This window comes from Actinia tenebrosa, unplaced genomic scaffold (genome assembly GCF_029948245.1).
Source record: "Actinia tenebrosa isolate PJP-AT-01 unplaced genomic scaffold, QUT_ActTen_1.0 PGA_scaffold13__45_contigs__length_12533684, whole genome shotgun sequence".
In the NCBI taxonomy this organism is placed as follows: domain Eukaryota; kingdom Metazoa; phylum Cnidaria; class Anthozoa; order Actiniaria; family Actiniidae; genus Actinia; species Actinia tenebrosa.
In genome coordinates this window covers 9,910,735-9,937,450 of record NW_028292573.1, presented here as the reverse complement: position 1 = coordinate 9,937,450, position 26,716 = coordinate 9,910,735, and the positions used below count along the sequence as shown (strand labels likewise).

The following is a 26,716-nucleotide window of genomic DNA, read 5'->3' as shown; positions in this document are numbered from 1 at the left end:
GCTCGCAATGGATGCCGGAGCTTGAGCGTTTCCGCAGGGGGGGGGGGGGGGGTAGGTAAGAAACTTTGTACCATTAAAATCACGATATCGTTAAATATCAATTTATTTGTACTCTCAATGTTATACATTGAGCTTTCATAGTTTTGAGGCTTTGACATGACAATGACATATTGAAATAACATTTATATAAATAAATAAAAAATTAGCTAAAAAAATTGATGTTCCTATTGAGGCTATTGACATGTCGTAAAGTGTGGTTAAAACATTTAGATGGAATTATGGATTGAGCAGTTATGTGAAAATAAACAAAGCTTGCCAGCCAACATTATTTTATACAAATCCTTATGGAATTTATAAATTTATATACACTGTGCGGATATCCTAACAGAGACCACTTGAACAAAATTGAAAACAAGTTTAGCTAATCAGGGAAAGTACCATATTGATCTCAGCCAATCACAGTCTTTCATTTATGTTCATTCCCATGGTTACTATTAAAGTTTTTTCTCAATTAACTAGGCTTCATTGCTTGTTGTAACTCCTTTCATTTCTGCTTTTTTAGGGGTGGGGGATGGATAGAGTCATGTGACCAGTAAGTTAGTGTAAATACATATAGAGCGTTTTCATGTCTTTCTATTATTATCCAAAAATTATTCAGAAAGCTTCTAAAGTATTTGGTACGATGTGGCTGCCTTGTCAGGAGAGTGAAAACCTTCTATTATAGTTTATACAATCTTGTAGGGTCAGAGCAAAAGTCTTTTTTATTTATTTTCAAGGCACCAGTTTTTTCATTTCCTCCTTAACATGTTCAGCAGTTTCTTCAAACTCACGGATTTTGAGCTCTGCTATCTTTTTCTTTGGGAAAAAATAATAAATGAATGAATAAATAAATAATGGAAATTTGGGAGGAAAGGGGAATGCACTATAAGTGAGAATGAAATGAGATGGAATAGGAGGAATTCAAAGTGCAAAGGAAGCAAAGAGAAAAATAAAGGCATGATAAGGGGAGGGAAGAGGAAGCAAAATAAAAATGGGAATGAAATGGGATAGAAGTAGACGGTAAGAGAAGACAAGAGAAATAAATGGTAAATAATGGGATAGTGAGAACATAATAAAGCAGACAAGTTCCCACTTCAGGCACACATTGTCCAATGTTTGGCCATTATTTTAAACCCTGATGGATAATATGGTAGTCTTTTTTAGTGTCAATAGATTCGGCTCATATAAAGGTTTTATTAAGACCCCATGAGCTATGCTGCCAAACACCTATCCCATACAAATCTTATATTAATAAATCAATATATTTATTATTTTCATCATACTTACTACTCTATTATTTTGTCCTTTGGTTTCCAGATCTAGGAATTCCTCTACCGTCATATCTTCTTCCCTTTTGTTTAATGCCAAGAACTCACACTTTGGAGAATGGCTTTTATGCTCTTTCCTGAAAGAAGACAAAAAACATATAATTCAAAAAAATTAGAATAAAAAGAGTCTTCAAAAGAGAATCTTCTAAATGTGCTGTGGCACTTCCCACTTGAGGTCCTTGGAATTCTTCAGAGGTCATGGGGTGTTTTCGTGCTGGAATTCTTCAGGGGTGTTTTTAAACAGCAGGGAATTCCACAGGGATCTTCATGTCCAGGATTTTATTCGGGGGTTTATAAGAACTTAGGTCCTCAACGGTGGGGTGCGCGGAAAATAAATACGATAATCCAAAGACATTAAGGACTCTATATTATTCCTTAGTACGATCTAATTTGGAGTACTGCTCAGTGGTGTGGTCCCCCCATACCAAGAGGAACATTGATAAGATAGAAAGAGTACAGAGAAGGGCAACAAAATTTATCCTAAAGACTGAGGACGATTATGATACTCGTTTGAGGAAGTTAAATATGATGTCACTAGAAAGTAGAAGAGTGTTGGCTGATGTTACATTTTTATTTAAGGCTCTTAATGGCTTAACTAGTATTAATATCAATTCTTATATAGATTTTTATACTGCTGACCATAATTCATATTCTCTTAGGCATTTTGATAGTTCATCCTTAAAAAAGAAACCTGCTAGAACAAATGTGCTCAAATATAGTTTTTTTAATAGAATAGTTGATTCTTGGAATCGGTTGTCTAAGAACATTAGGAGTGAAACTACAGTTCAGTCTTTTAAGTCAAGAGTGAAGGATTTTTTATTGAAACAATCAAATAAGGGGTTGGGAAGGGATGATTAGACTAGATTAAATTATATTGAATTATTTAATGTTTCACTAGGGTAAGACAAATTTCAAATTTTATATATTTATTATTAATATTATTTTTGATTTTTGCTAGGGGAGGGAGGATTAATTTAAATTATCTATTATTATTATTGCCTGGTGATCTGTTTCTATATGGGGTCTAGGACTCCTTTACGGATTATCCATATGGCTCTTTCTTTTCTCTTCGTTTTCTTTTATTGCCATTAAATTGTTAATAAATAAATAAATAATAGCCCAATCGTTTTCTAGTACTAACAACAACTTACCAGGGGTCGTCTTCTGGCTCCCATCCTTCGAGTTCTTTAAAGCAAACAAAACAACGAGCAATATCTTGATCTCTGTCAGTAGGACAGTGATAAAAACCTGCTGCAGCCATCTAAAAATAACGGAAGATAGATCAGAACAATTTGGACAAGAAGTAGGAGTTTTAAGTCTCTTTTTCTTGAATTTTTGTTCCAAAAAGATCAAGCCAAGTATAGTAAGCTTAGAATGATTGTTATTCTCACCTTTTCTGAGGTACAGTTACAATTCTCATCGTTGAATGGCCATTCTATGAAGGTAGCCTTTCTATTTTGCTCTCTGTTCATGTTAAAATCATATTTTATAGCATCCATTTTTATCGACTAAATTCACTTCAATTCTTCACAAAAACAACGAATTCAAAAATGGCGGTCAAACGAGTAGTAGGACCCAGGACCTCACAGTGGGAAACCAAACCGCTGACCATGAATAAAGCTGAATGTTAATTTAAAATATTTTTCAGAATTTATCGTATTTTTACAATATTCAAATTATGGTATTTTTTCTTTGAAATAGTCTAATAATTGATGGCATTCATGCTTTTGACAAAGCTTATGTTCAACGCATCTGCACTGATGGCTATATGTTATCATATGATGGCTATATGTGGAGCGAGGATAGCTGAATGTTGGTTAATTAGATTTGCATTGGGGTCTGATAGAGTGTTCACACTAAATCCGTGAAACAAATACTAATTTTTAGCACTAAGTAGTGACAATTAAACAATAGGAAACAAAGGATTCTGTATGAAATAGTGCTAATTAGTACTATTTAATGTTCACAGTTTTAGTGCGTGCGCCCTAATAGTACATGAGTTGGGTTTATTTGAACTGATGCATTGTTGCTACAAGGGTTTTTCTCTGGGTTCTTTGGCTTTCCTCCTTCTGTAAGAACAATGTGTGGGTTGAGAGTTTTGTTTATAGAATGTGTAGTTCCAGATAATATCCATACCCTTACCATGGAGGGAATTTGTAAAAGGATCCCCCTAATCCCAGAAACTTCCAATTTTCTTCCATACAAGCTCTGTAATTTTGTTCTTCCTTTAACCCCTCTAATTTATTTATTATCTATTTATTTATTTTAAGGGGTGATTGGAAATTTGGTTATTTTGCCATCCATCAGTACCCAATGATAAAACAAAATGTCTGCTCAGTTTGGAAATTTTGAAATTATTTATCTATTTATAATTCTCATTTACTTTTCAAAATAGTAAAGAATGACAGGCAAACTCTTGACCTAAAGAAACCACAGAAGAAGAAAAAAATTACATACATCACTTCATGCATGTGTTATCAAATAGCAAAATAAACCACATGCTTGGGCTCCCTGTGGTAGCTGGAGAGACTATCAGTCCTTTTTTACACCTAATTCATGTCAAGCGTGACCAGTAAATCTGGGAAGTCAAGCGTAGCTTTCAAGAATTCATGTTCATAATTTTAAATCTCCAATCAGCTACTGCAATATTCCAAAACAATGTCTGTAAAAAAACTAGGTTTTTAACCCCCTATCAAGAAGATTGTGAAATATTTTCCAAAAGAATTCACTGTCCAACCAAATCGCTTGGAATTACATTGAAAATCTAATTTTTCAAAGTCAAAAATAATGTGAATTGCTGGACTTTTGAGCATAGTTGGCACCTAGATTTGGAGTTTCAGATATAGCTATGGACAGACAGTCCATCAAAACATGTCAAAACATGAGATAGTGGTCATGCGTGACATGAATCAGTCCTTTAATATATTTTTGATTTGTTTGTTTGTTGGATCAGCTTCTGGGTAATCCACACATCTCACAGGAATCTCTGTATTCATTGATAAATGTACAGTGTTTACACGTCCATGAGGAACCTGCTGAGGTTTTACTGATATCCCTCATGTCAACATCTCCTGACCCAGCCTCAAGTCCAGAAGATGCTCCTATGGAAATTTGATGAAAGAATAAAAATAAACATGGAAAAAATTGGGGAAAGATTAATTTCTCATGATGCCACTATGGATGGATTTAAGGGGGCTTCCATTTATCAGCGCATTATGGGCTTGCCAAAATTGTAGGGGGTGGGGGGTATGTCATTTTGAGAAAGTGGTGGGATGGTTACTACTACATATTGAGGGGGAATTGAGAACTATTGCAGGGTGATGGAAGGGGGTTATACAATTGTTGCCTATACCATCCAGGGGGGTTGGGTTATGTTTGTAAATGTTTCCATGTGAATCTGCCAACCACCTCCCTCCTGCACTGTGCTAATAAATGACAGCCCCCTTATCAGTCTCACCTTGTGCTGCTACAATCTCTTCTACAGTTCTCCAGTGTTCACTTTTCTTCCAGTCATGCATTGCTCCTACATCTTGATTCTTTATGGCCAAGCATAGTGGTGTTATTTGGTTCTGAAAGACACCAAACACAGACACAAAATGAATACAATGTTAATCCACAGGTAGCCCAAGCTTGGTTTCTGTGGTGTCATGTTATAAGGAAATGTATGGGAATTCATCAAAACTTTCAATAAAATCATTGAAACATGAAATAAACTTTAGTGGTTAGAATAATGTGTGTATTTTTAAGATATATTTTAAAGATATATTTAAAATATTTAACTTATTATTTTGAAGAAATACTATATACAAATCTGCATTTACGATACGAAGACTCTGTTGTGAAATCGGGTTGGTTACTGAAGGAAATTTGTTGGAGTGGTGTACAGTGAGCAACAAGTACGGGAATAAGCGAGGTAGTATGTGAATACAGGCAAATTTCATGGCTTAAATACGTGAAGACTAATCTCTTATGCAACTTTCTTGGTTCTATAGGGATGTGAAAGAAGGGTTATGACTAAAATTTGGCACTGGAAAGAAAATTCAAAGATGTACGAGGTTTTATAGACTCATGTTGGCTCACTGTTGGGATCCTCTCCTCACTAGTGTTAATAGATAGAGTATCATGAGCCAGTATAAAAATGATAGTTAATGTGACTAACTTTTGTCGGCAGTATATCACAGGTTGCAAGGAAGACCAGTAAATGAAAGTTGGTCATGGCCTCTAGAAATTCCCCAGGATGATACTGTGCCATGTGCTTTGTGATGGCATCGAGATTCTAGAGGGAAAAATGAAGCACACAAGTGAGATATTATAGATCCTTTTATTTTGGGTGTTATATTTTCCCATTCAAACCACCTGTCTCTTTAAGAATAAGATTTCTTTGTTTGAGATTAGTAAGAAAACTAGCTGTAAAAGACAACGTTTCGCTGACATTAGATGACAGAGAAACATTCTCTTCTACAACATTTTCTTACTAAATTGTATACCTAAAAGTACCTTTTTCAAGTTTGTTTGAGTTGTTATCCATATTCATGTGTCTTCTCATGAGTAACAGTTAAACAAAGAAATGATACTCTAGAGAACGACATATGGTCTGAAATGTTAAAGAAGTAAAGAACTCTATGCCAAAGCAAAGTACAGTTATTATTGATGTGGGAAGTTTGACAAATCTCACCTGAAATTCTCCAATATTTTCTCTGTTTTCAATGGGAAAAACACCACCTTTTCTTGGGAATGTATATTGAGGTTCTACTGGAAAAGCTGCTGAAACCTGCAAAAAAGATCCATCAACAATAAGATAAATTCAATAATACACAACAATAATGCTATAAATAGTAAGATAATGCTTACCTGAACAAGAACATACTCTATCGGCATAGGTCTTGCTAGGAGCGTTACTTCATTGTTATATGAATCTTTATCCTATAGATATAAAAATAAACAACATTCTATAATAAATGACATTGCAAACTAAATAATTTTAGATATACTCCATATAAAACAAGTAGCCTAACACTCATGATTAACTCCTCTCAGTCCAAGTCTTGGTCATTCTTAAGCCTGGTGACAGGGCTGTCAATTCTCCTGGATAAACAGGGAGTCTCCAGATTTTGGACCATATTTCCCGGCCTCCAGAGTCTCAAATCTCCCGGATAACCGCTGAAGCTGACCATTTCTAGTGAAACTAGACTTTCACAACCATAAAATTCCAATTATTTTGTGTTATTTGTGTTATTTTACATCGCTAACAAAATCAAAACATTCCTTGTAAACTGTTCTTGCAAGCAGGCCATTGTAATATAAGCAATAATCTGATTGGTCAGAAATAAACTGCAGACATCAAATGTTTCAAAGCAAATGACATCATTTCGCAAGTTTTTTCCACTGTGAGGTCATGTCCCTTCCCCATCAATTCTCCAGATTTGAATATCCCTGGGATTGACAGTCCTGCTGGTCCTTACCAGTGACATAAGCATAAGCATAGACTTAAGCATAAGGATTAAAATGTTGCATTCTTATGCTTGTGTCACTGAATTACCAAGTAAAACGTACACTCTTATGCCTTTGCTTGTGCTTATGCACAAGTAAAAACCAGGCTTTGCTATGCATGCTTTTACTTTGTAAGTTTCCACAGGTAGCCCAACATTCGTAATCAATAACAAATTACCACAGGTAGCCCAACATTGAGGATCAAATGAGAAGGAAACACAGGTAGCCAAAACAAAGTTGAATAAGAACACTGATAATGCTGGTTCTCTTACTTTTTTTTTCAAATTTATTTTAATAACTCGGCTCTTACTTTGTAAAATACGTCAGGAACATATTGATCAGTGGATGATTCCCTGATATAACCAAGACCTGGCTCATCAATGGTTGGAAGCAGACAGTCATCTCGTACAAGAGCCATACATTGGTTTGATACCTTAAAATATTCAAATACAGACAGAAAATGGATAAATGCTATAGTGTAAAGGGCTTATACCAAAAATACACTCAGAGTTCTACCTGATAACCATCAAAACCAATCTGGTTCCCTTCATGACCTGAAATATGACCAACAAAAAAAACGCACATCATAAGGGATCAAAAAGCTAAGATTTATGAATAGTGATAGCAGAATAATACTATTTATTTTTTCCCAGTCCGTAATTCTAAAAATTGTGCATGGTGACTGGCTTTTTAAGCAGGTGGTATTTTATCAGTATCTGCCCACAGTCGCTGTGTGGTATCCTTGGCCGCTAAACAACGAAACAAAAACAAGTTAAAGAATATGGGGAAAAAACAAATAAGTTATTTGCCATGATATATTCAGTCCGGATAGGGAAAAACTGTGCCCTCGGTCTTGAAATGGACCTCAACCTAACAGCCTCAGTCTGTATATATTCAAGACCTCAGGCACAGTTTTTCCCTATCTGAACCTCTTGGCCGGTAAATAACATATATTTCTTAAGGTCAGGTACAACGTTTTTTAGGAGGGAGGGGTGGGGGTGGGGAGTAGAGGGCTGAAGGATTAGCAGCAAATGTTTTAAAAGTAGCCCCTCTCCCTTAAAAACAGCATTTGCCAAAATAAAATGGTTTCCCCCTCCACAAAAGCTCAAATTTGTACTGATGACCCTTCCCTCTAAAGCCCCACCCCCACCCCCACCCCCCCCCCCCCCCACCTTCCCCAATAAGAGTACTTTCCCTAAAGAAATATTTCATACCTGAAACAACAACAGTCACAAACTTTGATCCAAATTTTCCTGAAGATGCAAACCGGCAAGGAGAAGCATACTGGTTCTGAAAATGACCAGCCATGATACACTCTTCTGCCATCAGGAAGTGTGTATCAATGCCGCGCAGCTGTTTTACTGTTCCTTTCTTGACATCATCAGGAACAAGGTCAGTAAAGATCCAACCTACAAACTGTAGGCCAAGATCTGCTGCTACTTTTTGTACTGTGTCATTGTTGGGGTCTGCCAGAAGTTCCACACTGTCTGGGGTACATTCCTGAAAAATAATCCATTATTATTGCACTGTCATATCATGGAGTGTAGTACATCCAAGATTGAAAAGGGCATGCACATGATTGAAGGCCTTATGAGGTGGGAAATCCCAAGTACTGACATTGAATATTTTTATTTAAGTAGAAGTAAAAAAATCACTCTCTCATAATAGGAATTGAATGAAATGGCATCTTACCTGAGGAGGTTCATAGATAGCTGCAACTACAGCTCTTATACCAAGGGGCACTTCTTTATGATGCTCATATCGACCAATCAGGATTCCTATACGCTAAAAGTGAATAAGAAGACATGATTCAGAGTGTTTTACTGATGATTATAACAATGATTATGGCAATGCGAGGCTGCAAATAAGTGCCAGTCATTGGACTAATGTCTGGTCTGGCAAAAATGACCACTTGAGGTCCTGAGTAAAGATTGCTCAGCCTTACAATGATAGTCGTAATAATAAATACAAGAAAATAAAAACATAGAGGTTATCAGTTGGCTAAGCATCTGATATGGCTGTGTATCTTTACGAGTCACTGAGTATTTTGAAGAGCCTTTAGGTGAGCCAAAATACAAGTGACAAGTAAAAATGCAAAGCCGTATCAGATGCTTAGCCTACTGATAAGTTGTTTATTATTTAATTCTGTGAATAAATGCTCAAACTCTCTCTAAACTCTATTGTAACCAATGCGAGCAGATGAGGAGTGCTGATACGGGGTCACATCAGGGCTGTTCTTTTCCCGTATCACACATTTTCACGCATGAAAATATCATCAATGAGAAACACAAGTAATTGGTTGGGAAGATCATGGTCAATGATGGTGACAACCTTTTAATTTTTTTAATCATTTTTGATTCATTTTCTTGATGCGATGGTGTTGATTAATATTGAATGGTGAAAATAATAAAGGTTATGACGATGATAGTGATGATGATGAATGTAATGAATTGCACAAGTAATTGGTTGTGATGACCATGGTGAATGATGGTGACACCCTTGATGATACTGAATGATGATGATGAACATAGTGATGATAATGGTGATGATGATGAATGTAGTGAATTACACAAGTAACTGGTTGTGTTGACCATGGTCAATGATGGTGACAACCTTGATGATATTGAATGGTGATGATGAAGAAGATTGTGATGTTAACAGCGATTAAGATGACGAAAACAATGACAGTGCTAACGATGGAAACATAATCTACAATGTATACCTGGTTTCCTGTTTTTCTCCAGTAATCTAGAAAAGGTTCTACAATTAGAGGATTCTCAAACAATATGTTGTCCACATGTCTATATTCCTATGGAAAAAATGTAAAATAACCCCTTTACAGTAAATAAATACTATACTACCAAAGCTAACTTCATTATTGCTATACACATGGTGCAACATTGCACGAAACAAATTTGGAGTAACACACATTGCAACAAAATCATGCAATATTGCTTGTGTCAGCAAGCTATGCTAAGAAATTTGGTCAGCGGTTATAAATTTGTTGTAAGTAGATTGGTTTGAATTTTTAAATTGTTGCACTGTTGCAATGCAACGTTGCATGCAACATGTTTCAGGGGTAGACACATATTGCAACAGTCCTGTTGTGTGCAATGTTGCATGCACTGTGCGTCTTAAGCTTTAACTACCTGTCTTTTCAAAGTGATAGCACTTGGCTGACATTTTGTACAAATTCCACCTGGCCATGGAGGATGTTCAGTACATCCTGGTTTGATCTTACAACTGATGTCTTCAACTACTGCAAACTTTCCCCTAGAGGATTTAACAATTTTGTCAGAAAAGTGACGGGATGGTGAAATAGACCTCAGTACTTGGGATAATTCCCTAGAGTACCATTACTTTGTTTAATGGTTGCACATGAGAAGACATACATATAAATATGGATACAACTCAAACAAAGAATCTTACTCTCAAGACCATGTGTCATTCCCTTGAGTACCATTACTTTGTTTAATGATTGCACATGAGAAGACATATAAATATAGATACAACTAAAACAAAGAATCTTATTCTCGAGAGAGTGACACATGGTCTGCAATTGGCAAATAATGACACACCCAAGCAAGCCAAAAGTGGTCTATTTGCTTTGGTTGATTGTCATGATCATTGTTCTAATTAATTACATACTTGTCGGTGCCATGGCAGAGTCTCTTTAGGTAGGCATGGAAAGACATGTGTTTGATGGGAGGATCATGTTCCTTTAGATATGTTTCATCATATGGCTGCAAACATGATAAGTAGTCTACATTAGTGAAATCTGGTCTGGAAGAGACTATTACTGAACCCCCAGGGGGGGAGGGGGGTATAGGGTATGGTTTTCAGCTTTTGGGTCTGGGGTAGGGTATCATTTTTGGACATTTTGTCTGGGTTAGATTGGGTTAACGATTTGGTTGTTTTGTCTGGTGAATAGGCTACGCACTTTCTGCCGACACAGAAACAATAAAAACGTTAGTAAATATTGATTGCAAATTATTAAATAACCCTCTTTTGCATGTTAACAAAATGTAATATGACCGAGGTGTATTCTGGGATAAGGTGTACAATTCTTAGCTTTAGTCTTTAGGGGTATGCAAAATCAAAATTTTAGGTCTGGGATAGGGTCAGGGTTTTGAGGTCCTGGCGGCACACCCCTACCCACAGTTAATCTTAATTGCAATTTTTTATTGCAGCATATCTGCATATCTGCTGTGGTGTTGGTAAAAGCTGGCAATTGTGCTGTAACATTAACACAATTATTATATTAATGCATACCTCCAATGGGACGCAATGTATACATTTACTATGGTCTCCATGGTGACACCTGTGAAAAAAAATTACAGTACAGCTATTTTAGTTTATTGTACTGTCATTAAAAACAAGGATAACAAATGGAATTATATTAATAACAATATTTAAGATGACACTTGTCAGAAATGTTCAAAGCTTTTAACAAACTTTTACCCCTATCAGCAAATTATGATGAAGATGGTGATGATGATGATGATGAAGATGGTCATGGTGATGATGGTGGTGGTGGTGATGATGATGATGATGATGATGGTGATGGTGATGATGGTGATGGCGATGATAATTGTGGTGATGATGGTGGTGGTGATGATGGTAATGATGGTGATGAGGATCATGATGATGATAATGATGAAGAACATGATGATGATGATGATGATGGTGGTGGTGATGATGATGATGATGGTGATGTTGATGATGGTGATGATGATGATGATGATGGTGATGATGATGATGGTGGTGATGATGGTGATGATGATCATGATGGTGATCATGATGGTGGTGATGATGGTGATGGTCATGGTGATGATGATGATGGTGGTTGTGATGATGATGGTGGTGATGATGATGGTGGTGGTGATGATGGTAATGATGGTGATGAGGATCATGATGATGATGATGATGAAGAACATGGTGATGATGATGATGATGATGGTGGTGGTGATGATGATGATGATGGTGATGTTGATGATGATGATGGTGATGATGGTGATGATGATGGTGGTGATCATGGTGATCATGATGATGATGGTGATCATGATGGTGGTGATGATGATGGTGATGGTGATGGTGATGGTGATGGTGATGGTGGTGGTGATGATGGTGATGATCATGATGGTGGTCGTGGTGATGATAATGATGGTGGTGTTGATGATGGTGATGATGATGATGATAATACTAAATCTGACCTAAAACATGTACTAGGTACAAGCTACAAATAAAGGTACAACATGCTGTAACATTTAATTCAAAGGTTTCCCATTGTCTTCCAGTATTTAATCTAATGGTAAGCAGGGCTAAAAATACAATGGTCCATCATTGGACAATATCAATGGACAATGTTGGCATTTGAATTGTAGCTTGTCCAGTCAAATCTTTGCTTTGCCAGTCATTTTGACCAGGAACATTGAGCCAGAAATAAGGTATGATCAATCTAGAACTAATTTGGCCAGTCATGATGACTGGAAACTGACCAGCCATTATTTTAAGCCTTGGTTACGGGTACTGTAAAATATGTCTCAGCTACAATATGGTCATGAATTTATCATATGGTTTCACACTCCTATAAAAGAACACTATTTACATGTGAGGATCCTTCTTTCTGTGAATAAGGCCATCTTCTTTGAACAGGAACACATCAATGTCATCTTCCTTGACATCATTAGATGACGCACCACTAGGAGATGATGATGATGAAATTGAAGTTGATGTCCATGATGATGATGACTCATTAGAAGGAACTTCTGATTCCAAGAGTTTGGACTTGTCAATGAATAACATATCTCCATGTCTGTAATGATAATTAATAGTGGGAAATTTTAAAATACCATGGATATGGAAAAAATACCTATACCACTAGCATGGAGAGGAGTTAGTATTACACATCCCTTTTTATTTCCTAGTAACTGGAGGATTAAGTTGTGTTGGGAGAAGAGGGGAGGGGATGTGAGAGGACAGGAGAGAACAGGAGAAGAAGGAAAAAGATGGGAGAGAAGGCAAGGATTCTCTTAAGTCACATTTATTGAGGAGTGGTAAAGAGGGAAGAAAGTAGAGGAACCTTTTGTGAGGAGGTAAAAAAACCATATATTCTTTCTCAATGTAAAATGAATTGTACTGGGAGTAAGGGGTTAAAGGGGGGTAGGTTTTTTTAAAGCCAGTAAAAATTGGGGGGTACATTTTTGTAATGGCCGAATTTGGGGGGATAGGGTACGTATGTAGTAGTGTTGAAAGAGGGGGGTACATTTTCTATTTAATGATTTTAAAGGGGGTACAAATTTTATTTCCTTTGTTTGCGAAGAAACCACCTCCCCCCCTGGAACGTAATAAATGATCAGTCCCCTATATCTATGATTATACTACCATAGTGTCTTTACCAAAACCTGTCCTAATCGCTCCAATACTCACTTTAGTGATATATAATCTAGAGTCTTTCGTGTTGAGCTTTCAATTTTTTCAGTCTTGTTTCTGTTCTTGTACAGCGTCCAGCCTTTCTTGGGAAGAGAGAGTTCTGTTTCAATCTAAAGCAAATAAACCAACACTAGCTATCAGTCAACCTAGATCATATTACATCATCTGGCAGACTTTAACAAAAGACTTCTCATTAAATCCTTTTGTAACTGTCCACCAGTATGGCAGCCATGTCTTTTATATTTTGATCCTCTTGGGAATGGTTAAAAACCACTAATATGGTAATGAAAAGTCATGAATAATCTATGGTCAGAATATACTTGCAATTGTTTTATCAAATCTTACCAACTACACAAAACAATGTACAATAAAATGTGTACATTCAAATAGACTTAATAATGTGTCTAATTATTATTACCGTTAATAAAAAGGAACTTAAACGCTTATACAATGAACTTCTAATCCTAAGAAAAATTACACGCAAAATCGTGATATTTTTTATATATATTAAAAAGAGAAACATGTTTATCCTATAACCCAACACAGTCTCGCTAGATAGACTTATCAACTTTACTCTTCTTTACATAATTTAAGCTTACCTTTTTAAAAAATGTCGACAGTGTTTCATCAGAAGAGGTTTTCACTCTCACGGTTCCCTCACTGGACTGAATTCTTATAATCTACAAAAATATAATAATAGGTTTAACCATTTGAACTGAGACTTAAATCATAGTTTGATAAACATATCTAGTTATGATTCTCACCATTGGAGCCATGGTTTTGGTATGAAAAAATATTTTTTACAGTAATTTTTGTGCTTTCTTTTTAATTTTTCGTGTCTTCTAGTCGGCCATTTTGTCTTGAGAACTAAGTAACCAGGCATCTGACTAGACACGCGAGTGACTGGTACCTAACTCTGTGTGTTGCAACAAATAGTCTGATGGGCTACCTTTGTAACTGTATCCAAGAGTTTGAAGCTAAGACGTACAGGGCTTTGAGTTTCTGAACATTTTCTGCTCTTTTGGAGAAATCAAACGACTTGGGAAATACTGTTTATGATCCTCTTATATCTACACGGTTTAGAAGAGGTTTCACGTGAGGGATGCTGTGAATCATCGATAGCCAGCTACGAAACATTAGATATATTCCCGACATATCAGACGGTCGACGTTTTCATGACGTTCTTGTTGGTTTAGCAACGTAAGCGGAATTTCGTATCTCGGAATAAAGCTCGAATAAATCCGTTGTACTAGAAAAACTGGCCTCCAAACAACGTAAAGCAAGCATCAAAAAACCATGTGTTATGCAGAGACATGATAATAATCGATGGACAGCGAATCACTAAGCTGGGAAGAACATTAGTGTACATCTATGGCATATCGTTAGAGTCAATTTTATCCCACTCGTATGAAAACCATTCATGGTCCTTTCGCAGCCGTAACAAAGTTCAGTTCATCTGATTTCAAGTGTTTTCAGCTTTGATTGCTAGTTAGTCCCGTCGACCGTCGCGGAGAGGCAAGTATGTATCTCAAAATAATAACAAATCTTCCCTCGAAAGAACTAGTTTCATAGTATTAAACAGCGCTCATCAAACATCAACATGATTTTATATCTATAATTTTGCGGCTCAATATTCAATCCTTAAGGTGACTGCCTACGCTTTGAAAAAATCTTAAACTTTTTTTAAAACTTCAAACTTCCGAATTGAAATTTAATGCTGATTCCAAACGGAAAGAAAAATAGGGTGTCCCGAGGTTGTTTTCGAGATAATCAGCATTTAATGGAAGCCTAAGCGCGAGCCGTTTAGAGCAAAACTTGCGCCACCGGAAGTGATTAGAAAAAACTATTAAGATTCATAAGATAATAGTTATTTGCAGACTCTATGATTGCACGAATGAAGGCTAGTCAATCATTCTACAATAATACATGGATATTTTCGACAAAAAGACAAAGAGATACATTGATTTGTCATATTTTGTAGTTTCGGTGCTCTTAAAAAATCTCATAAAGTCGAACAAAAATCCCTACAAAAATCTATTTTTTCATTTGTTCCTGATATAAACTTTTTCTAAAATGTTGATATAAAACCTAGATCTTTAGGAGTTTTTTCGAATGAGCTATTAAAAAATAGAGAGTCCCGTGCAAAATTTGAGGGTTTTGCCCTGTTGAAGCTCAAAACGCGTAAGGTTCTTCAATAAAATCTTGTCGATATTTCAGCGGTTTTTGAGAGCGCGCATAACGACATCTTCAATGTCATAGTGTTTATGCAGATATTCCGAAGTTAACATTGTGGAATTTCCGAGAGCGTTGTTGTCGACTAATATTGAATTAATTATTTCTAGCGGGGCGAGCTCTTTAGGTACACCTCACTTTAAAAAATCTTTTTTCCAAAATTTGGATAGGACGAGCTGAAGAAATTTCAATACCATCTAGATAAAGCTCTGGTCTATTGATGTAGGAAGTTTGAAGAAAAAACTTGGAGCCGTTTTGAAGGAAAACCTACAGATAATGCATTTATCATGTCGAGTTCACACGATATCAGGGATTGGCTGAGGGCTCTCGACCAATCACAATTGAGATACTTAGTAAAATGTATAATAAATTTGTTTATCATACATTATACTCACTATCTGTATAGTCCCTTTCACAGTTCCCTGCGCCATCTTGAAAGGTAGCCATGCCTTTGCATCGAAGCGAGACGAACGGTGAGCTTGCAATGATAGAGACCTTTTTTTAACACCTTGGACGGTTATTCACATGTCTCTATCCTTGCCAGTCCTTAGAATTTTTTCATCCAATAAATTCCAAATTGGAAAGACATGTAGTCCTATTATCTATACTTATTGGTCTTCCTGTGGTATAAAATGATCTTCCTGTTATGAGAGACTGGTCATAAAGTATGGTCATAAAGTAAGGTATGGGGGGGGGGGCAAAATCAGGGGGTGGGTCACATAATTTTGAACTCTTTCAAAGGGGTGGGCTGTTGATAAAATTTGACAACTAAAAAAGTGGGCCATTACAAAATAGAGTAGTATCATAATTGTCATCATCAGAATTTCTCAAGGAAATTTGCAGTTGCAGAGGATCTGGTTAGGAAGTATGTAGAACATCTGCAGTACCTTCGAATGAAAAGAAATTAAAAGGGCAAATGAAAAGAAAAAAAATAAGGAAGCAGAGAAACTTAAAGCATACGAAGACTATGACTAGAAAGACATAAAGAAAGCGGAATGCTTAAGAAGCAGAGGGTTGCAGTCTTGGAACTCTTTTTAAAAAAAGCACGACTTGCTCAAGCGCGAAATGTACAAAATTGAGAAAGTCCAAGTAATAAATGCTTGGCTGTCTATGCAGCTTTTAAATACTACAACAAGTACAACAGAGGAAGAGCATGAAGAAGATGGTACTTCATGCGAAGACACTGAAGATGATGATAATTCATATGAGGACACTAATGAGGATACTGAAGATTTGGATAGCGACGAAGAAACTGACATTGTTACTCATGAAATAGGAATTACTGATAGTGAGGAAAACGATGACAGAGAAAGAAGAAGTCAAAATAGTCAATGTTACAATAAGTGGTAGACGTGTGCAACCAAGAAAATTCTTTTGGGATTTAGATTATTTTTCAGGGGTGGGTCATCTGCAATTTTGCTTCTAAACTGGGGTTGGGTCATCCCATTTTCACCCTTTTGATGATGGGCCAAGATAAAAAACACTGATTCTATTCTGATTTTGCCCCCCCCCCCCCCCCCCCTCATACTTTATGAGCAGTCCCTAAGTCAAAATAATAGAGACCTTTAACATCGTGTTTACCGCTAACCGCTTGGAATCAGGCCAAAACAAAAAACAAAACAGGGAGAAACAATCGGCATCAATGACATTCAATATGGCGGCTCTTCCAGCAACAACTTCGTTATGGCGCCTTGCTAGAGAAGGGGTAAGGAACATTCCACCAACGTCTGTTGGCCTACGGTCTGGTGCCTCCACACCTCTGGTGACCCCTGTCCTGGTTTCGCCACCCCGACCATTTTAGGTGAATGACGTCACATCACATGATTTACTAGGATAACACTATAGCCAGTTTTTGAAACAAACCTTATATTTGACGTAATTTTCCTACCAAAGTCTGTGTATGCCAACGATGGTACCCACCCCTCTGACAACGTGACGTCACAGGTCCCTTGACCTATAAGTAGCGTTTTCTGACAAAAAGAAAGACGATAAACCGTCTGTAACTCTACTTACAAAGACACAAGCCAGAAATTGAACATTTTCCGTGTCGTATTATCACACACCTGTGGTGGCCCCATGTCAAAAGTTTGACGCAAAACGATATTTGATATTTATTTGAGCCCACATCAATTTTCGAGGAAAAACAGTACACGTCAGTACATCAATACCACAGGAAGACCTATCAACTAATATATTTCTGCCGTGCTACCTTGCTTCAAAAGGCAACCCTCAAATTTTGCACGAGACTATATTAATTTTCTAATTTCCGAAAGAATGCATAATGAAAAAGAAACTTCTAACAAAGTTTTTTTTAAATTGACGAGTTTTACTCGTAGAAAAAGTGGTAAGTGTATATTTTAGCACTCGTAGTACACGTACGCATGCGCATACTTTATCAACCTATTGTCACCATCCCCTAAGCAGTAGTTTCACCCCACATCTCAACATCGTAGTCTGTCATGTATTGACTAAATTATTAAATTATTATTAATTTATATGATTTTATAGATCAGAAGATCTTCCTTACATCTGGAGAGAACAACTTAAAGAATTAACAGGTTCTGTAATGTACTGACACAAATGGGCAAGAACGTGGAATATGCGACAAGGCGCTAGAATGATGTACAGTGTGTCCAAAAAGATCACAGACTCGGGAGTACATGTTTGGTGAAGAACAAATGAGTCTGTCGGAAGAAGATGGAAATTTGGATCTGTTCAATGCTGTCAAGAATAACAACGAAAGTGCGATCCGTGGCTCACTCGACGCTGGAGCAGATGTAAATATCACTGATGAATCCTGGAAGAGAACTCCTATGTTTTATGCTGTTCTTGGTAACTTTGAAAATGTGGTTCATGTACTGATCAAGGCTGGTGCAAATGTTAATATTAAAGACAGAGAAGAAAACAGCTGTTTATTCTTTGCAGTTTTATGTGACCACTCAAATATAGCCCGCGCACTAATTGATGCTAAAGCTGATGTTAATGCAATCGATAAATTTCAGAAAAGAACTCCTATATTCTACGCGGTTAGTAACGGTAATGGAGAACTAGTAGATGCGTTAATAGATGCTAGTACTGATGTCAACAAGACTGATAGTGATGGCCAAACAGCTTTGTTTTGCGCATTAAGAAGTAGAAATGACAATATTGTACGGGCTATAATTGATGCTGGTGCTGATGTCAACAAGACAGATATTGTTTACCAAACTGCTTTATTTAGTGCAGTCGAAAACGACAATGAAAGTATTGTACGGGTGTTAATTGATGCTGGTGCTGATGTCAACAAGACGGATGTCGTTTACCAAACTGCTTTGTTTAGTGCAGTGAGACAGGACAATGAAAGTATTGTACAGGCGTTAATTGATGCTGGTGTTGATTCCAACAAGACTGATAAGTATGGCAAAACTGCTTTGTTTATTGCAGTTGACAAACACAATGAAAGTATTGTGCAGGCGTTAATTGATGCTGGTGCAGTTGTCAACAAGACTGATAAGTATGGCAACACTGCTTTCTTTATTGCAGTCCTACATGACAATAAAAGTATTGTGCAGGCGTTAATTGATGCTGGTGCTGATGTCAACGAGACTCATAGAGATTTAAATGAAACTTCTTTCTTTGATGCACACCTATTTGGCAATAATTACGAGAGCGCTTATCATGATGGCGAAACTGCTTTGTTTGGTGCAGTCAGAGAGGGCAATGAAAGTATTGTACGGACGTTAATTGATGCTGGTGCTGATGTCAACAAGACTGATAAGTATGGCAAAACTGCTTTGTTTGGTGCAGTTGGAAAGGACAATAAAAGTATTGTACAGGCGTTAATTGATGCTGGTGCTGATGTCAACGAGACTGATAAGTATGGCAACACTGCTTTGTTTATTGCAGTCCTAAATGACAATAAAAATATTGTGCAGGCGTTAATTGATGCTGGTGCTGATGTCAAGACTGATAAGTATGGCAAAACTGCTTTGTTTATTGCAGTTGACAAACAAAATGAAAGTATTGTGCGGGCGTTAATTGATGGTGGTGCTGATGTCAACAAGACTGATAATGATGGCCAAACCGCTTTGTTTATTGCAGTTGACAAACAAAATGAAAGTATTGTGCGGGCGTTAATTGATGCTGGTGCTGATGTCAACAAGACTGATAATGATGGCCAAACTGCTTTGTTTATTGCAATTGACAAACAAAATGAAAGTATTGTGCAGGCGTTAATTGATGCTGGTGCTGATGTCAACAAGACGTATGATGATGGCAAAACTGCTTTGTTTAGTGCAGTCAGAAACGACAACGAAAGTATTGTACGGGCGTTAATTGATACGGGTGCTGATGTCAACAAGACTGATAAGCATGGCAAAACTGCTTTGTTTAGTGCAGTCGAAAAGGACAATGAAAGTATTGTACGGGCGTTAATTGATGCTGGTGCTGATGTCAACAAGACTGATTATGATGGCAAAACTCCTTTGTTTAGTGCAGTCGAAAAGGACAATGAAAGTATTGTACGGGCGTTAATTGATGCTGGTGCTGATGTCAACAAGACTGATAAGTATGACAAAACTGCTTTGTTTAGTGCAGTCAGAAAGGACAATGAAAGTATTGTACGGGCGTTAATTGATGCTGGTGCTGATGTCAACAAGACTGATAAGTATGACAAAACTGCTTTGTTTGGTGCAGTCAGAAAGGGCAATGAAAGTATTGTGCGGGCGTTAATTGATGCTGGTGCTGATGTCAACAAGACGAATATTGTTAACAGAACTGCTTTGTTTAGTGCAGTCGAATACGAAAATGAAAGTATTGTATGGGCGTTAATTGAAGCTGGTGCAGATGTCAACAAGACTGATAAGTATGACAAAACTGCTTTGTTTGGTGCAGTCAGAAAGGGCAATGAAAGTATTGTACGGGCGTTAATTGATGCTGGTGCTGATGTCAACAAGGCTGATGATGATTGCAAAACTGCTTTGTTTAGTGCAGTCAGAAACGACAACGAAAGTATTGTACGGGCGTTAATTGATGCGGGTGCTGATGTCAACAAGACTGATTATGATGGCCAAACTGCTTTGTTTATTGCAGTCGAAAGGGACTATGAAAGTATTGTGCGGGCGTTAATTGATGCTGGTGCTGATGTCAACAAGACTGGTGATAATAACAAAACTGCTTTGTTTAGTGCAATCGAAAACGGAAAGAAAAGTATTGCACAGGCGTTAATTAAAGCTGGTGCTGATGTCAACAAGACTGATGATGATGGGGAAACTGCTTTATTTATTGCAATCGAAAATGACAATGAAAGTATCGTACGGGCGTTAATTGATGCGGGTGCTGATGTCAACAAGACTGATGATTATGGCCAAACTGCTTTGTTTAGTGCAGTCGAAAAGGACAATGAAAGTATTGTACGGGCGTTAATTGATGCTGGTGCTGATGTCAACAAGGCTGATAAGTATGGTAAAACTGCTTTGTTTATTGCAGTCAGTAACGACAACGAAAGTATTGTACGGGCGTTAATTGATGCGGGTGCTGATGTCAACAAGACTGATTATGATGGCAAAACTGCTTTGTTTAGTGCAGTCGAAAAGGACAATGAAAGTATTGTACGGGCGTTAATTGATGCTGGTGCTGATGTCAACAAGACTGATAAGTATGACAAAACTGCTTTGTTTAGTGCAGTCAGAAAGGACAATGAAAGTATTGTACGGGCGTTAATTGATGCGGGTGCTGATGTCAACAAGACTGATGATTATGGCCAAACTGCTTTTTTTAGTGCAGTCGAAAAGGACAATGAAAGTATTGTACGGGCGTTAATTGATGCTGGTGCTGATGTCAACAAGGCTGATAAGTATGGTAAAACTGCTTTGTTTATTGCAAGTCAGAAACGACAACGAAAGTATTGTACGGGCGTTAATTGATGTGGGTGCTGATGTCAACAAGACTGATTATGATGGCAAAACTGCTTTGTTTAGTGCAGTCGAAAAGGACAATGAAAGTATTGTACGGGCGTTAATTGATGCTGGTGCTGATGTCAACAAGACTGATTATGATGGCAAAACTGCTTTGTTTAGTGCAGTCGAAAACGACAATGAAAGTATTGTACGGGCGTTAATTAAAGATGGTGCTGAAGTCAACAAGACTGATAGTGATGGCAAAACTGCTTTGTTTATTGCAGTCAAAAGCGACAATGAAAGTATTGTGCAGGCGTTAATTGAAGCTGGTGCTGATGTCAACAAGGCTGATGATGATGGCAAAACTGCTTTGTTTGGTGCAGTCAGAAACGACAACGAAAGTATTGTGCGGGCGTTAATTGATGCTGGTGCTGATGTAAACAAGACTGATGATGATGGCCAAACTGCTTTGTTTATTGCAGTCGAAAGCGACAATGAAAGTATTGTACGGGCGTTAATTGATGCTGGTGCTGATGTCAACAAGACTGGTTATAATAACAAAACTGCTTTGTTTAGTGCAATCGAAAACGGAAAGGAAAGTATTGCACAGGCGTTAATTGAAGCTGGTGCTGATATCAACAAGACTGATGATGATGGCAAAACTGCTTTGTTTATTGCAGTCGAAAACGACAATGAAAGTATTGTGCGGACGTTAATTGAAGCTGGTGCTGATGTCAACAAGACTGATGATGATGGCCAAACTGCTTTGTTTATTGCAGTCGAAAGCGACAATGAAAGTATTGTACGGGCGTTAATTGATGCTGGTTCTGATGTCAACAAGACTGGTGATAATAACAAAACTGCTTTGTTTAGTGCAATCAAAAACGGAAAGGAAAGTATTGCACAGGCATTAATTGAAGCTGGTGCTGATGTCAACAAGACTGATGATGATGGCAAAACTGATTTGTTTAGTGCAGTCATAAAGGGAAATGAAATTATTGTGCGGGCGTTAATTGAAGCTGGTGCTGATGTCGACAAGACTGATAAGTATGGCAAAACTGCTTTGTTTTGTGCAATCCTAAATGATAATGAAAGTATTGTGCGGGCGTTAATTGATGCTGGTGTTGATGTCAACAAGACTGATAAGTATGGCGAAACTGCTTGGATCAGTGCAGGCAGTGAAAACAATGTAAGTCTTATACCGACGTTAATTGATGCTGGTGCTGATGTCAAGACTGATAGTGATGGCCCATTTGCTTTGTATTGTGCAATCCTAAATAACAATGAAAGTATTGTGCGGGTGTTAATTGATGCTGGTGTTGTTCTCAACAACATTGTTAATGATGGCGAAACTGCTTTGTTTAGTGCAGTTGAAAACGGAAAGGAAAGTATTGCACAGGCGTTAATTGAAGCTGGTGCTGATGTCAACAAGACTAATTATTATGGCAAAACTGCTATGTTTAGTGCAATCGAATACGAAAACGAAAGTATTGTGCAGGCGTTAATTGAAGCTGGTGCTGATGTCAACAAGACTGATGATGATGGCAAAACTGCTATGTTTAGTGCAATCGAATACGAAAATGAAAGTATTGTGCAGGCGTTAATTGAAGCTGGTGCTGATGTCAGCAAGACTGATGATGATGGCAAAACTGCTATGTTTAGTGCAATCGAAAACGAAAATGAAAGTATTGTGCAGGCGTTAATTGAAGCTGGTGCTGATCTCAACAAGACTGATGATGATGGCAAAACTGCTTTGCTTATGGCAGTCGAAAAGGACAATGAAAGTATTGTGCAGGCGTTAATTAAAGCTGGTGCTGATCTCAACAAGACCGATGATGATGGCCAAACTGCTTGGTGTAGCGCAGTCAGAAAGAACAATGAAAGTATTGTGCAGGCGTTAATCGAAGCTGGTGCTGATCTCAACAAGACTGATTATGATGGCAAAACTGCTTTGTTTATTGCAATCGAAAACGACAATGAAAGTATTGTGCAGGCGTTAATTGAAGCTGGTGCTGATCTCAACAAGACTGATTATGATGGCAAAACTGCTATGTTTAGTGCAATCGAATACGAAAATGAAAGTATTGTGCAGGCGTTAATTGAAGCTGGTGCTGATGTCAACAAGACTGATGATGATGGCCAAACTGCTATGTTTAGTGCAATCGAATACGAAAATGAAAGTATTGTGCAGGCGTTAATTGATGCTGGTGTTGATGTCAACAAGACTGATAAGTATGGCAATACTGCTTTGTTTAATGCAGTCGAAAACAACAATGAAAGTATTGTGCGGGCGTTAATTGATGCTGGTGTTGATGTCAACAAGACTGATAAGTATAGCAAAACTGCTTTGTTTTGCGTATCACTTTTTTTTAACTTTTCTTCAGGCGATTCCATTGATTTATTGATTGACGCAGGTTCTGATGTCAACCTACCTGACAACAAAGGCGAAACTCCGTTGTTTAGTTTGGTCAGATCTCAGTTGGACATTCATGTAAAAACTTTGGTGGAGAAAGGTAAAGCCTTGACAAATGTGAGAAATCAGTATGGCAGAACGCCCTTATTTTATGCTCTGCAGCGTTCACCAGTGGTTGCCCTTTACCTTCTCTACAATGGTGGAAATCTCTATTTGAAAGACAATTGCAATTTAAGCATTTTATCATTTTTTATCGAAGAGATGTTGCACGATGAAATTCGTTTTGATCGTTCTGGTCGTTTTGATCTGACTGAACAATTGAACCTGCTTTGTAGAAGAGGTGTTACGGAAAAACTTGTAGTAAAATCACTAATAGAAGTACTATTTTGCAAAATTGTGCTTATGTGTACGCCTTTGGGTGAAGTAAGAACTTCCTATTCATATTTTATGCACAAAGGATGTCTTTCTGAGTTCTTGTCGATGGCTGATTATCAAACTAAAATGACCATAGAAAACATTTTGGAACAAGTCTCAAGTGAGCAACTGTCACAGGTAGTTCCTTCATTTGTGAATTTAGGTGCTGACCCAAACAGTGTAGATTCACATGGCAACACTTTACTTCACTATGTAACTCTCCTGCCATTTGTCGATGTATCTCAAAAGGAAGTCGTGGAAACATGTCACCTACTATGGAAGTATGGAGCATCAATGAACATCAAAAACCACCAAGGTCAAACGCCTCTGTTATTTTGCTTGTCAGAGCTTAGTTTGCATTGGGAATGGTTACTTAGAACTGATGGAGTAAAGATGCTGGTAGAGGTCTGTAGACTTTTGCTAAACTGTGGAACGAATGTCAACGATACATTACCAAACGGGGAGTCCGTTTTCCATTTGTTAATTGATTTGTTCCAAAAAGGTCTTCGATTGCAAGATGAAGCTGTGAGACAGGAATTACTAAAAGAAATGTTTAATCTGCTGCAACTGTTTTCAGATGCAAATTGTAAACAAGCTGAAAGCTTTAAAAATAGCAGTGGCCATCTTTACTTGCTACTTCATTCATGGGCATCGCTCACTTTACCATATTCAGAAAACTATTCGCGTAAAGTTACCCATAACTACACATTTGAAGAACTTTTAAAAGCCATTTTACAGCTTCTCCTGAAATGTGGGGCAAAGCAGAATGCTAGAGATGATGATGAAAGAACCCCTCTGCATCACTGCAAGACGTGGAGCGCTGTAAAGCTTTTGATAGATGCTGGAGCAAAGACAGATGATGTCGATTCTTCAGGACACCCAACCCTATTAGCTGCAGCGGGAAGACAGACTTTTCTTGAGAGATCCGACCGTTTTTATCCAGACGTTTTAGAAGACCCAAAAGCATTCTGGAGAACTGCTATCGAAATGAACCTTGATCCTTGGACTGTTGATCAACATGAGAACTCTGTTCTAAGTAACATGATAGAATGCAAAGCCTTTGTTCTTGTCAAAGCTTTAATTGAAGTCACTTGTGAGGACAAACACATTGAATCTCATACAATTGCTTATTCACTTTTAAGCACTATTTGCAACGACCAGTCGACACACGCACGTTGGAAAACTAATCTAGTCGAAATTATTTTGAATTCAAGGAAAACACTGCTAGTGAACTTAGATGTGCCACTTCGCTTTTGCTGCAAGAATATAATAGAACTTGGTAGCTCAGATGACAGTTCACATGACAGTTTACATCCATCTAAAGGATTAAAAAGAAAATTCGCCGATAATGAGTTCGAAAAGCATGGCAGCACGCAACCTATGCTTAAGAAAATAAAAACTACGGATGGGCGATGTAGTGAAGAGAAAACAGATGGGCAATGTAGTGAAGAGGAAACAGATGGGCAATGTAGTGAAGAGAAAACAGAGAATGCAAAAAACAGCGACGATCTAGTACATTACGATTCAGTCCACTGCGAGATTGCTCAACTGCTTCTTTCATATGGAGCTGATTGTCGAATTTCTGATTCAACTGGCAAGTCATGCCTTGACTTAGCGGAGACCTGTCCTGAACTCAAGCATATCTTAATGCAACCCATAGATATGAATAAAATTTCTAAACGCATTCCTTGGGATTCTGTTTCAGAGAGGTACAAAAACATGTTGGCCAAAGTTTCAAGAGGACAAGAAAAACAGATAGTCGGCTCATTTTGGTATCACAAAGACTACATTGGAAGTGGCTCGTATGGACATGTTTTCACAGGGATTAATGAGAATGATGGTAGGGAAGTGGCCATCAAACGAATTGAAAAGTTGCGCATGGTACGACCAGAAGACCAGCGTGAAATAACAAACCTTGCTAACCTTGCCGACTGCAAACAAGTCGTTAGTCATGTGTGTTTCTTAGAAGACATACACTTTTCATACATAGTATTGGAGCTGATGGAGGGAGATCTCGAACACTACTTCAGCGAACGCACAGTTGACAAAAGAAAAAGTGTCTTACTTTGCAAAGATATAGTTGAGGGACTAAGATATTTACATGAACGAAAAATAATCCATCGTGACCTCAAGCCTGGAAACATCTTATATAAAACACATCCTACTCTCTGCTTAAAAATTGCTGACTTTGGTCTAAGCCGCTATTGCCGCGTTAACAACACCTCTACTACACTGTACGGCCGTACGATTGTTGGAACCAGATGTTGGATTGCTCCAGAAATTCTAACGTCCCAATCGGCTGGCGAAAATTTTACGAAGAATTCCGACACTTTTTCCTGTGGACTTCTATTGCATTACATCTTGTCGGAACAAAGGCATCCGTTTTCTCCTGCGCCTTCATCAAATCCGCACTTCATAGAAGATAACATAATAAAGGATAAAATGGAAGGATAGGATGCCCATATCTCTCCTGAAGCAACAGACCTGATCAA

The 26,716-nt window shown here is 37.7% G+C and overlaps 4 protein-coding genes across 4 annotated transcripts; 2 read left to right on the top strand and 2 right to left on the bottom strand.

Moving 5' to 3' along the window:
• Nucleotides 1-85: 85 nt before the first annotated feature.
• LOC116308906 (baculoviral IAP repeat-containing protein 5) lies at nt 86-2,911 on the bottom strand. Its single transcript, XM_031719427.2, has 4 exons — nt 2,759-2,911; nt 2,519-2,628; nt 1,327-1,444; nt 86-855 (listed from the first exon to the last, which is right to left on the bottom strand). The coding sequence occupies exons 1-4, from the start codon at nt 2,864-2,866 to the stop codon at nt 772-774; spliced, it is 420 nt and encodes a 139-aa protein (XP_031575287.1). The 5' UTR covers nt 2,867-2,911; the 3' UTR covers nt 86-771.
• Nucleotides 1,517-2,225, top strand: LOC148911803 (uncharacterized). Its single transcript, XM_089029126.1, has 2 exons — nt 1,517-1,562; nt 1,666-2,225. Exons 1-2 carry the CDS (start codon nt 1,517-1,519, stop codon nt 2,223-2,225), a joined length of 606 nt encoding a protein of 201 aa, XP_088885252.1.
• Nucleotides 2,912-3,701: 790 nt separating the features above from the next.
• LOC116308910 (nuclear protein localization protein 4 homolog) lies at nt 3,702-14,154 on the bottom strand. Its single transcript, XM_031719430.2, has 17 exons — nt 14,054-14,154; nt 13,889-13,969; nt 13,287-13,399; nt 12,466-12,672; nt 11,130-11,178; nt 10,506-10,600; nt 10,007-10,130; nt 9,580-9,666; nt 8,550-8,642; nt 8,072-8,357; nt 7,374-7,411; nt 7,168-7,290; nt 6,219-6,290; nt 6,043-6,138; nt 5,527-5,643; nt 4,825-4,936; nt 3,702-4,468 (listed from the first exon to the last, which is right to left on the bottom strand). The coding sequence occupies exons 1-17, from the start codon at nt 14,063-14,065 to the stop codon at nt 4,317-4,319; spliced, it is 1,857 nt and encodes a 618-aa protein (XP_031575290.1). The 5' UTR covers nt 14,066-14,154; the 3' UTR covers nt 3,702-4,316.
• Nucleotides 14,155-17,076: 2,922 nt separating this feature from the next.
• On the top strand, nt 17,077-26,678 carry LOC148911802 (uncharacterized). The gene is given in 3 exon segments (XM_089028821.1): nt 17,077-17,322; nt 18,030-21,388; nt 21,390-26,678. Coding segments are annotated over 2 exon segments (8,496 nt in total). The 5' UTR covers nt 17,077-17,322; nt 18,030-18,181.
• The last annotated feature ends 38 nt before the right edge of the window (nt 26,679-26,716 follow it).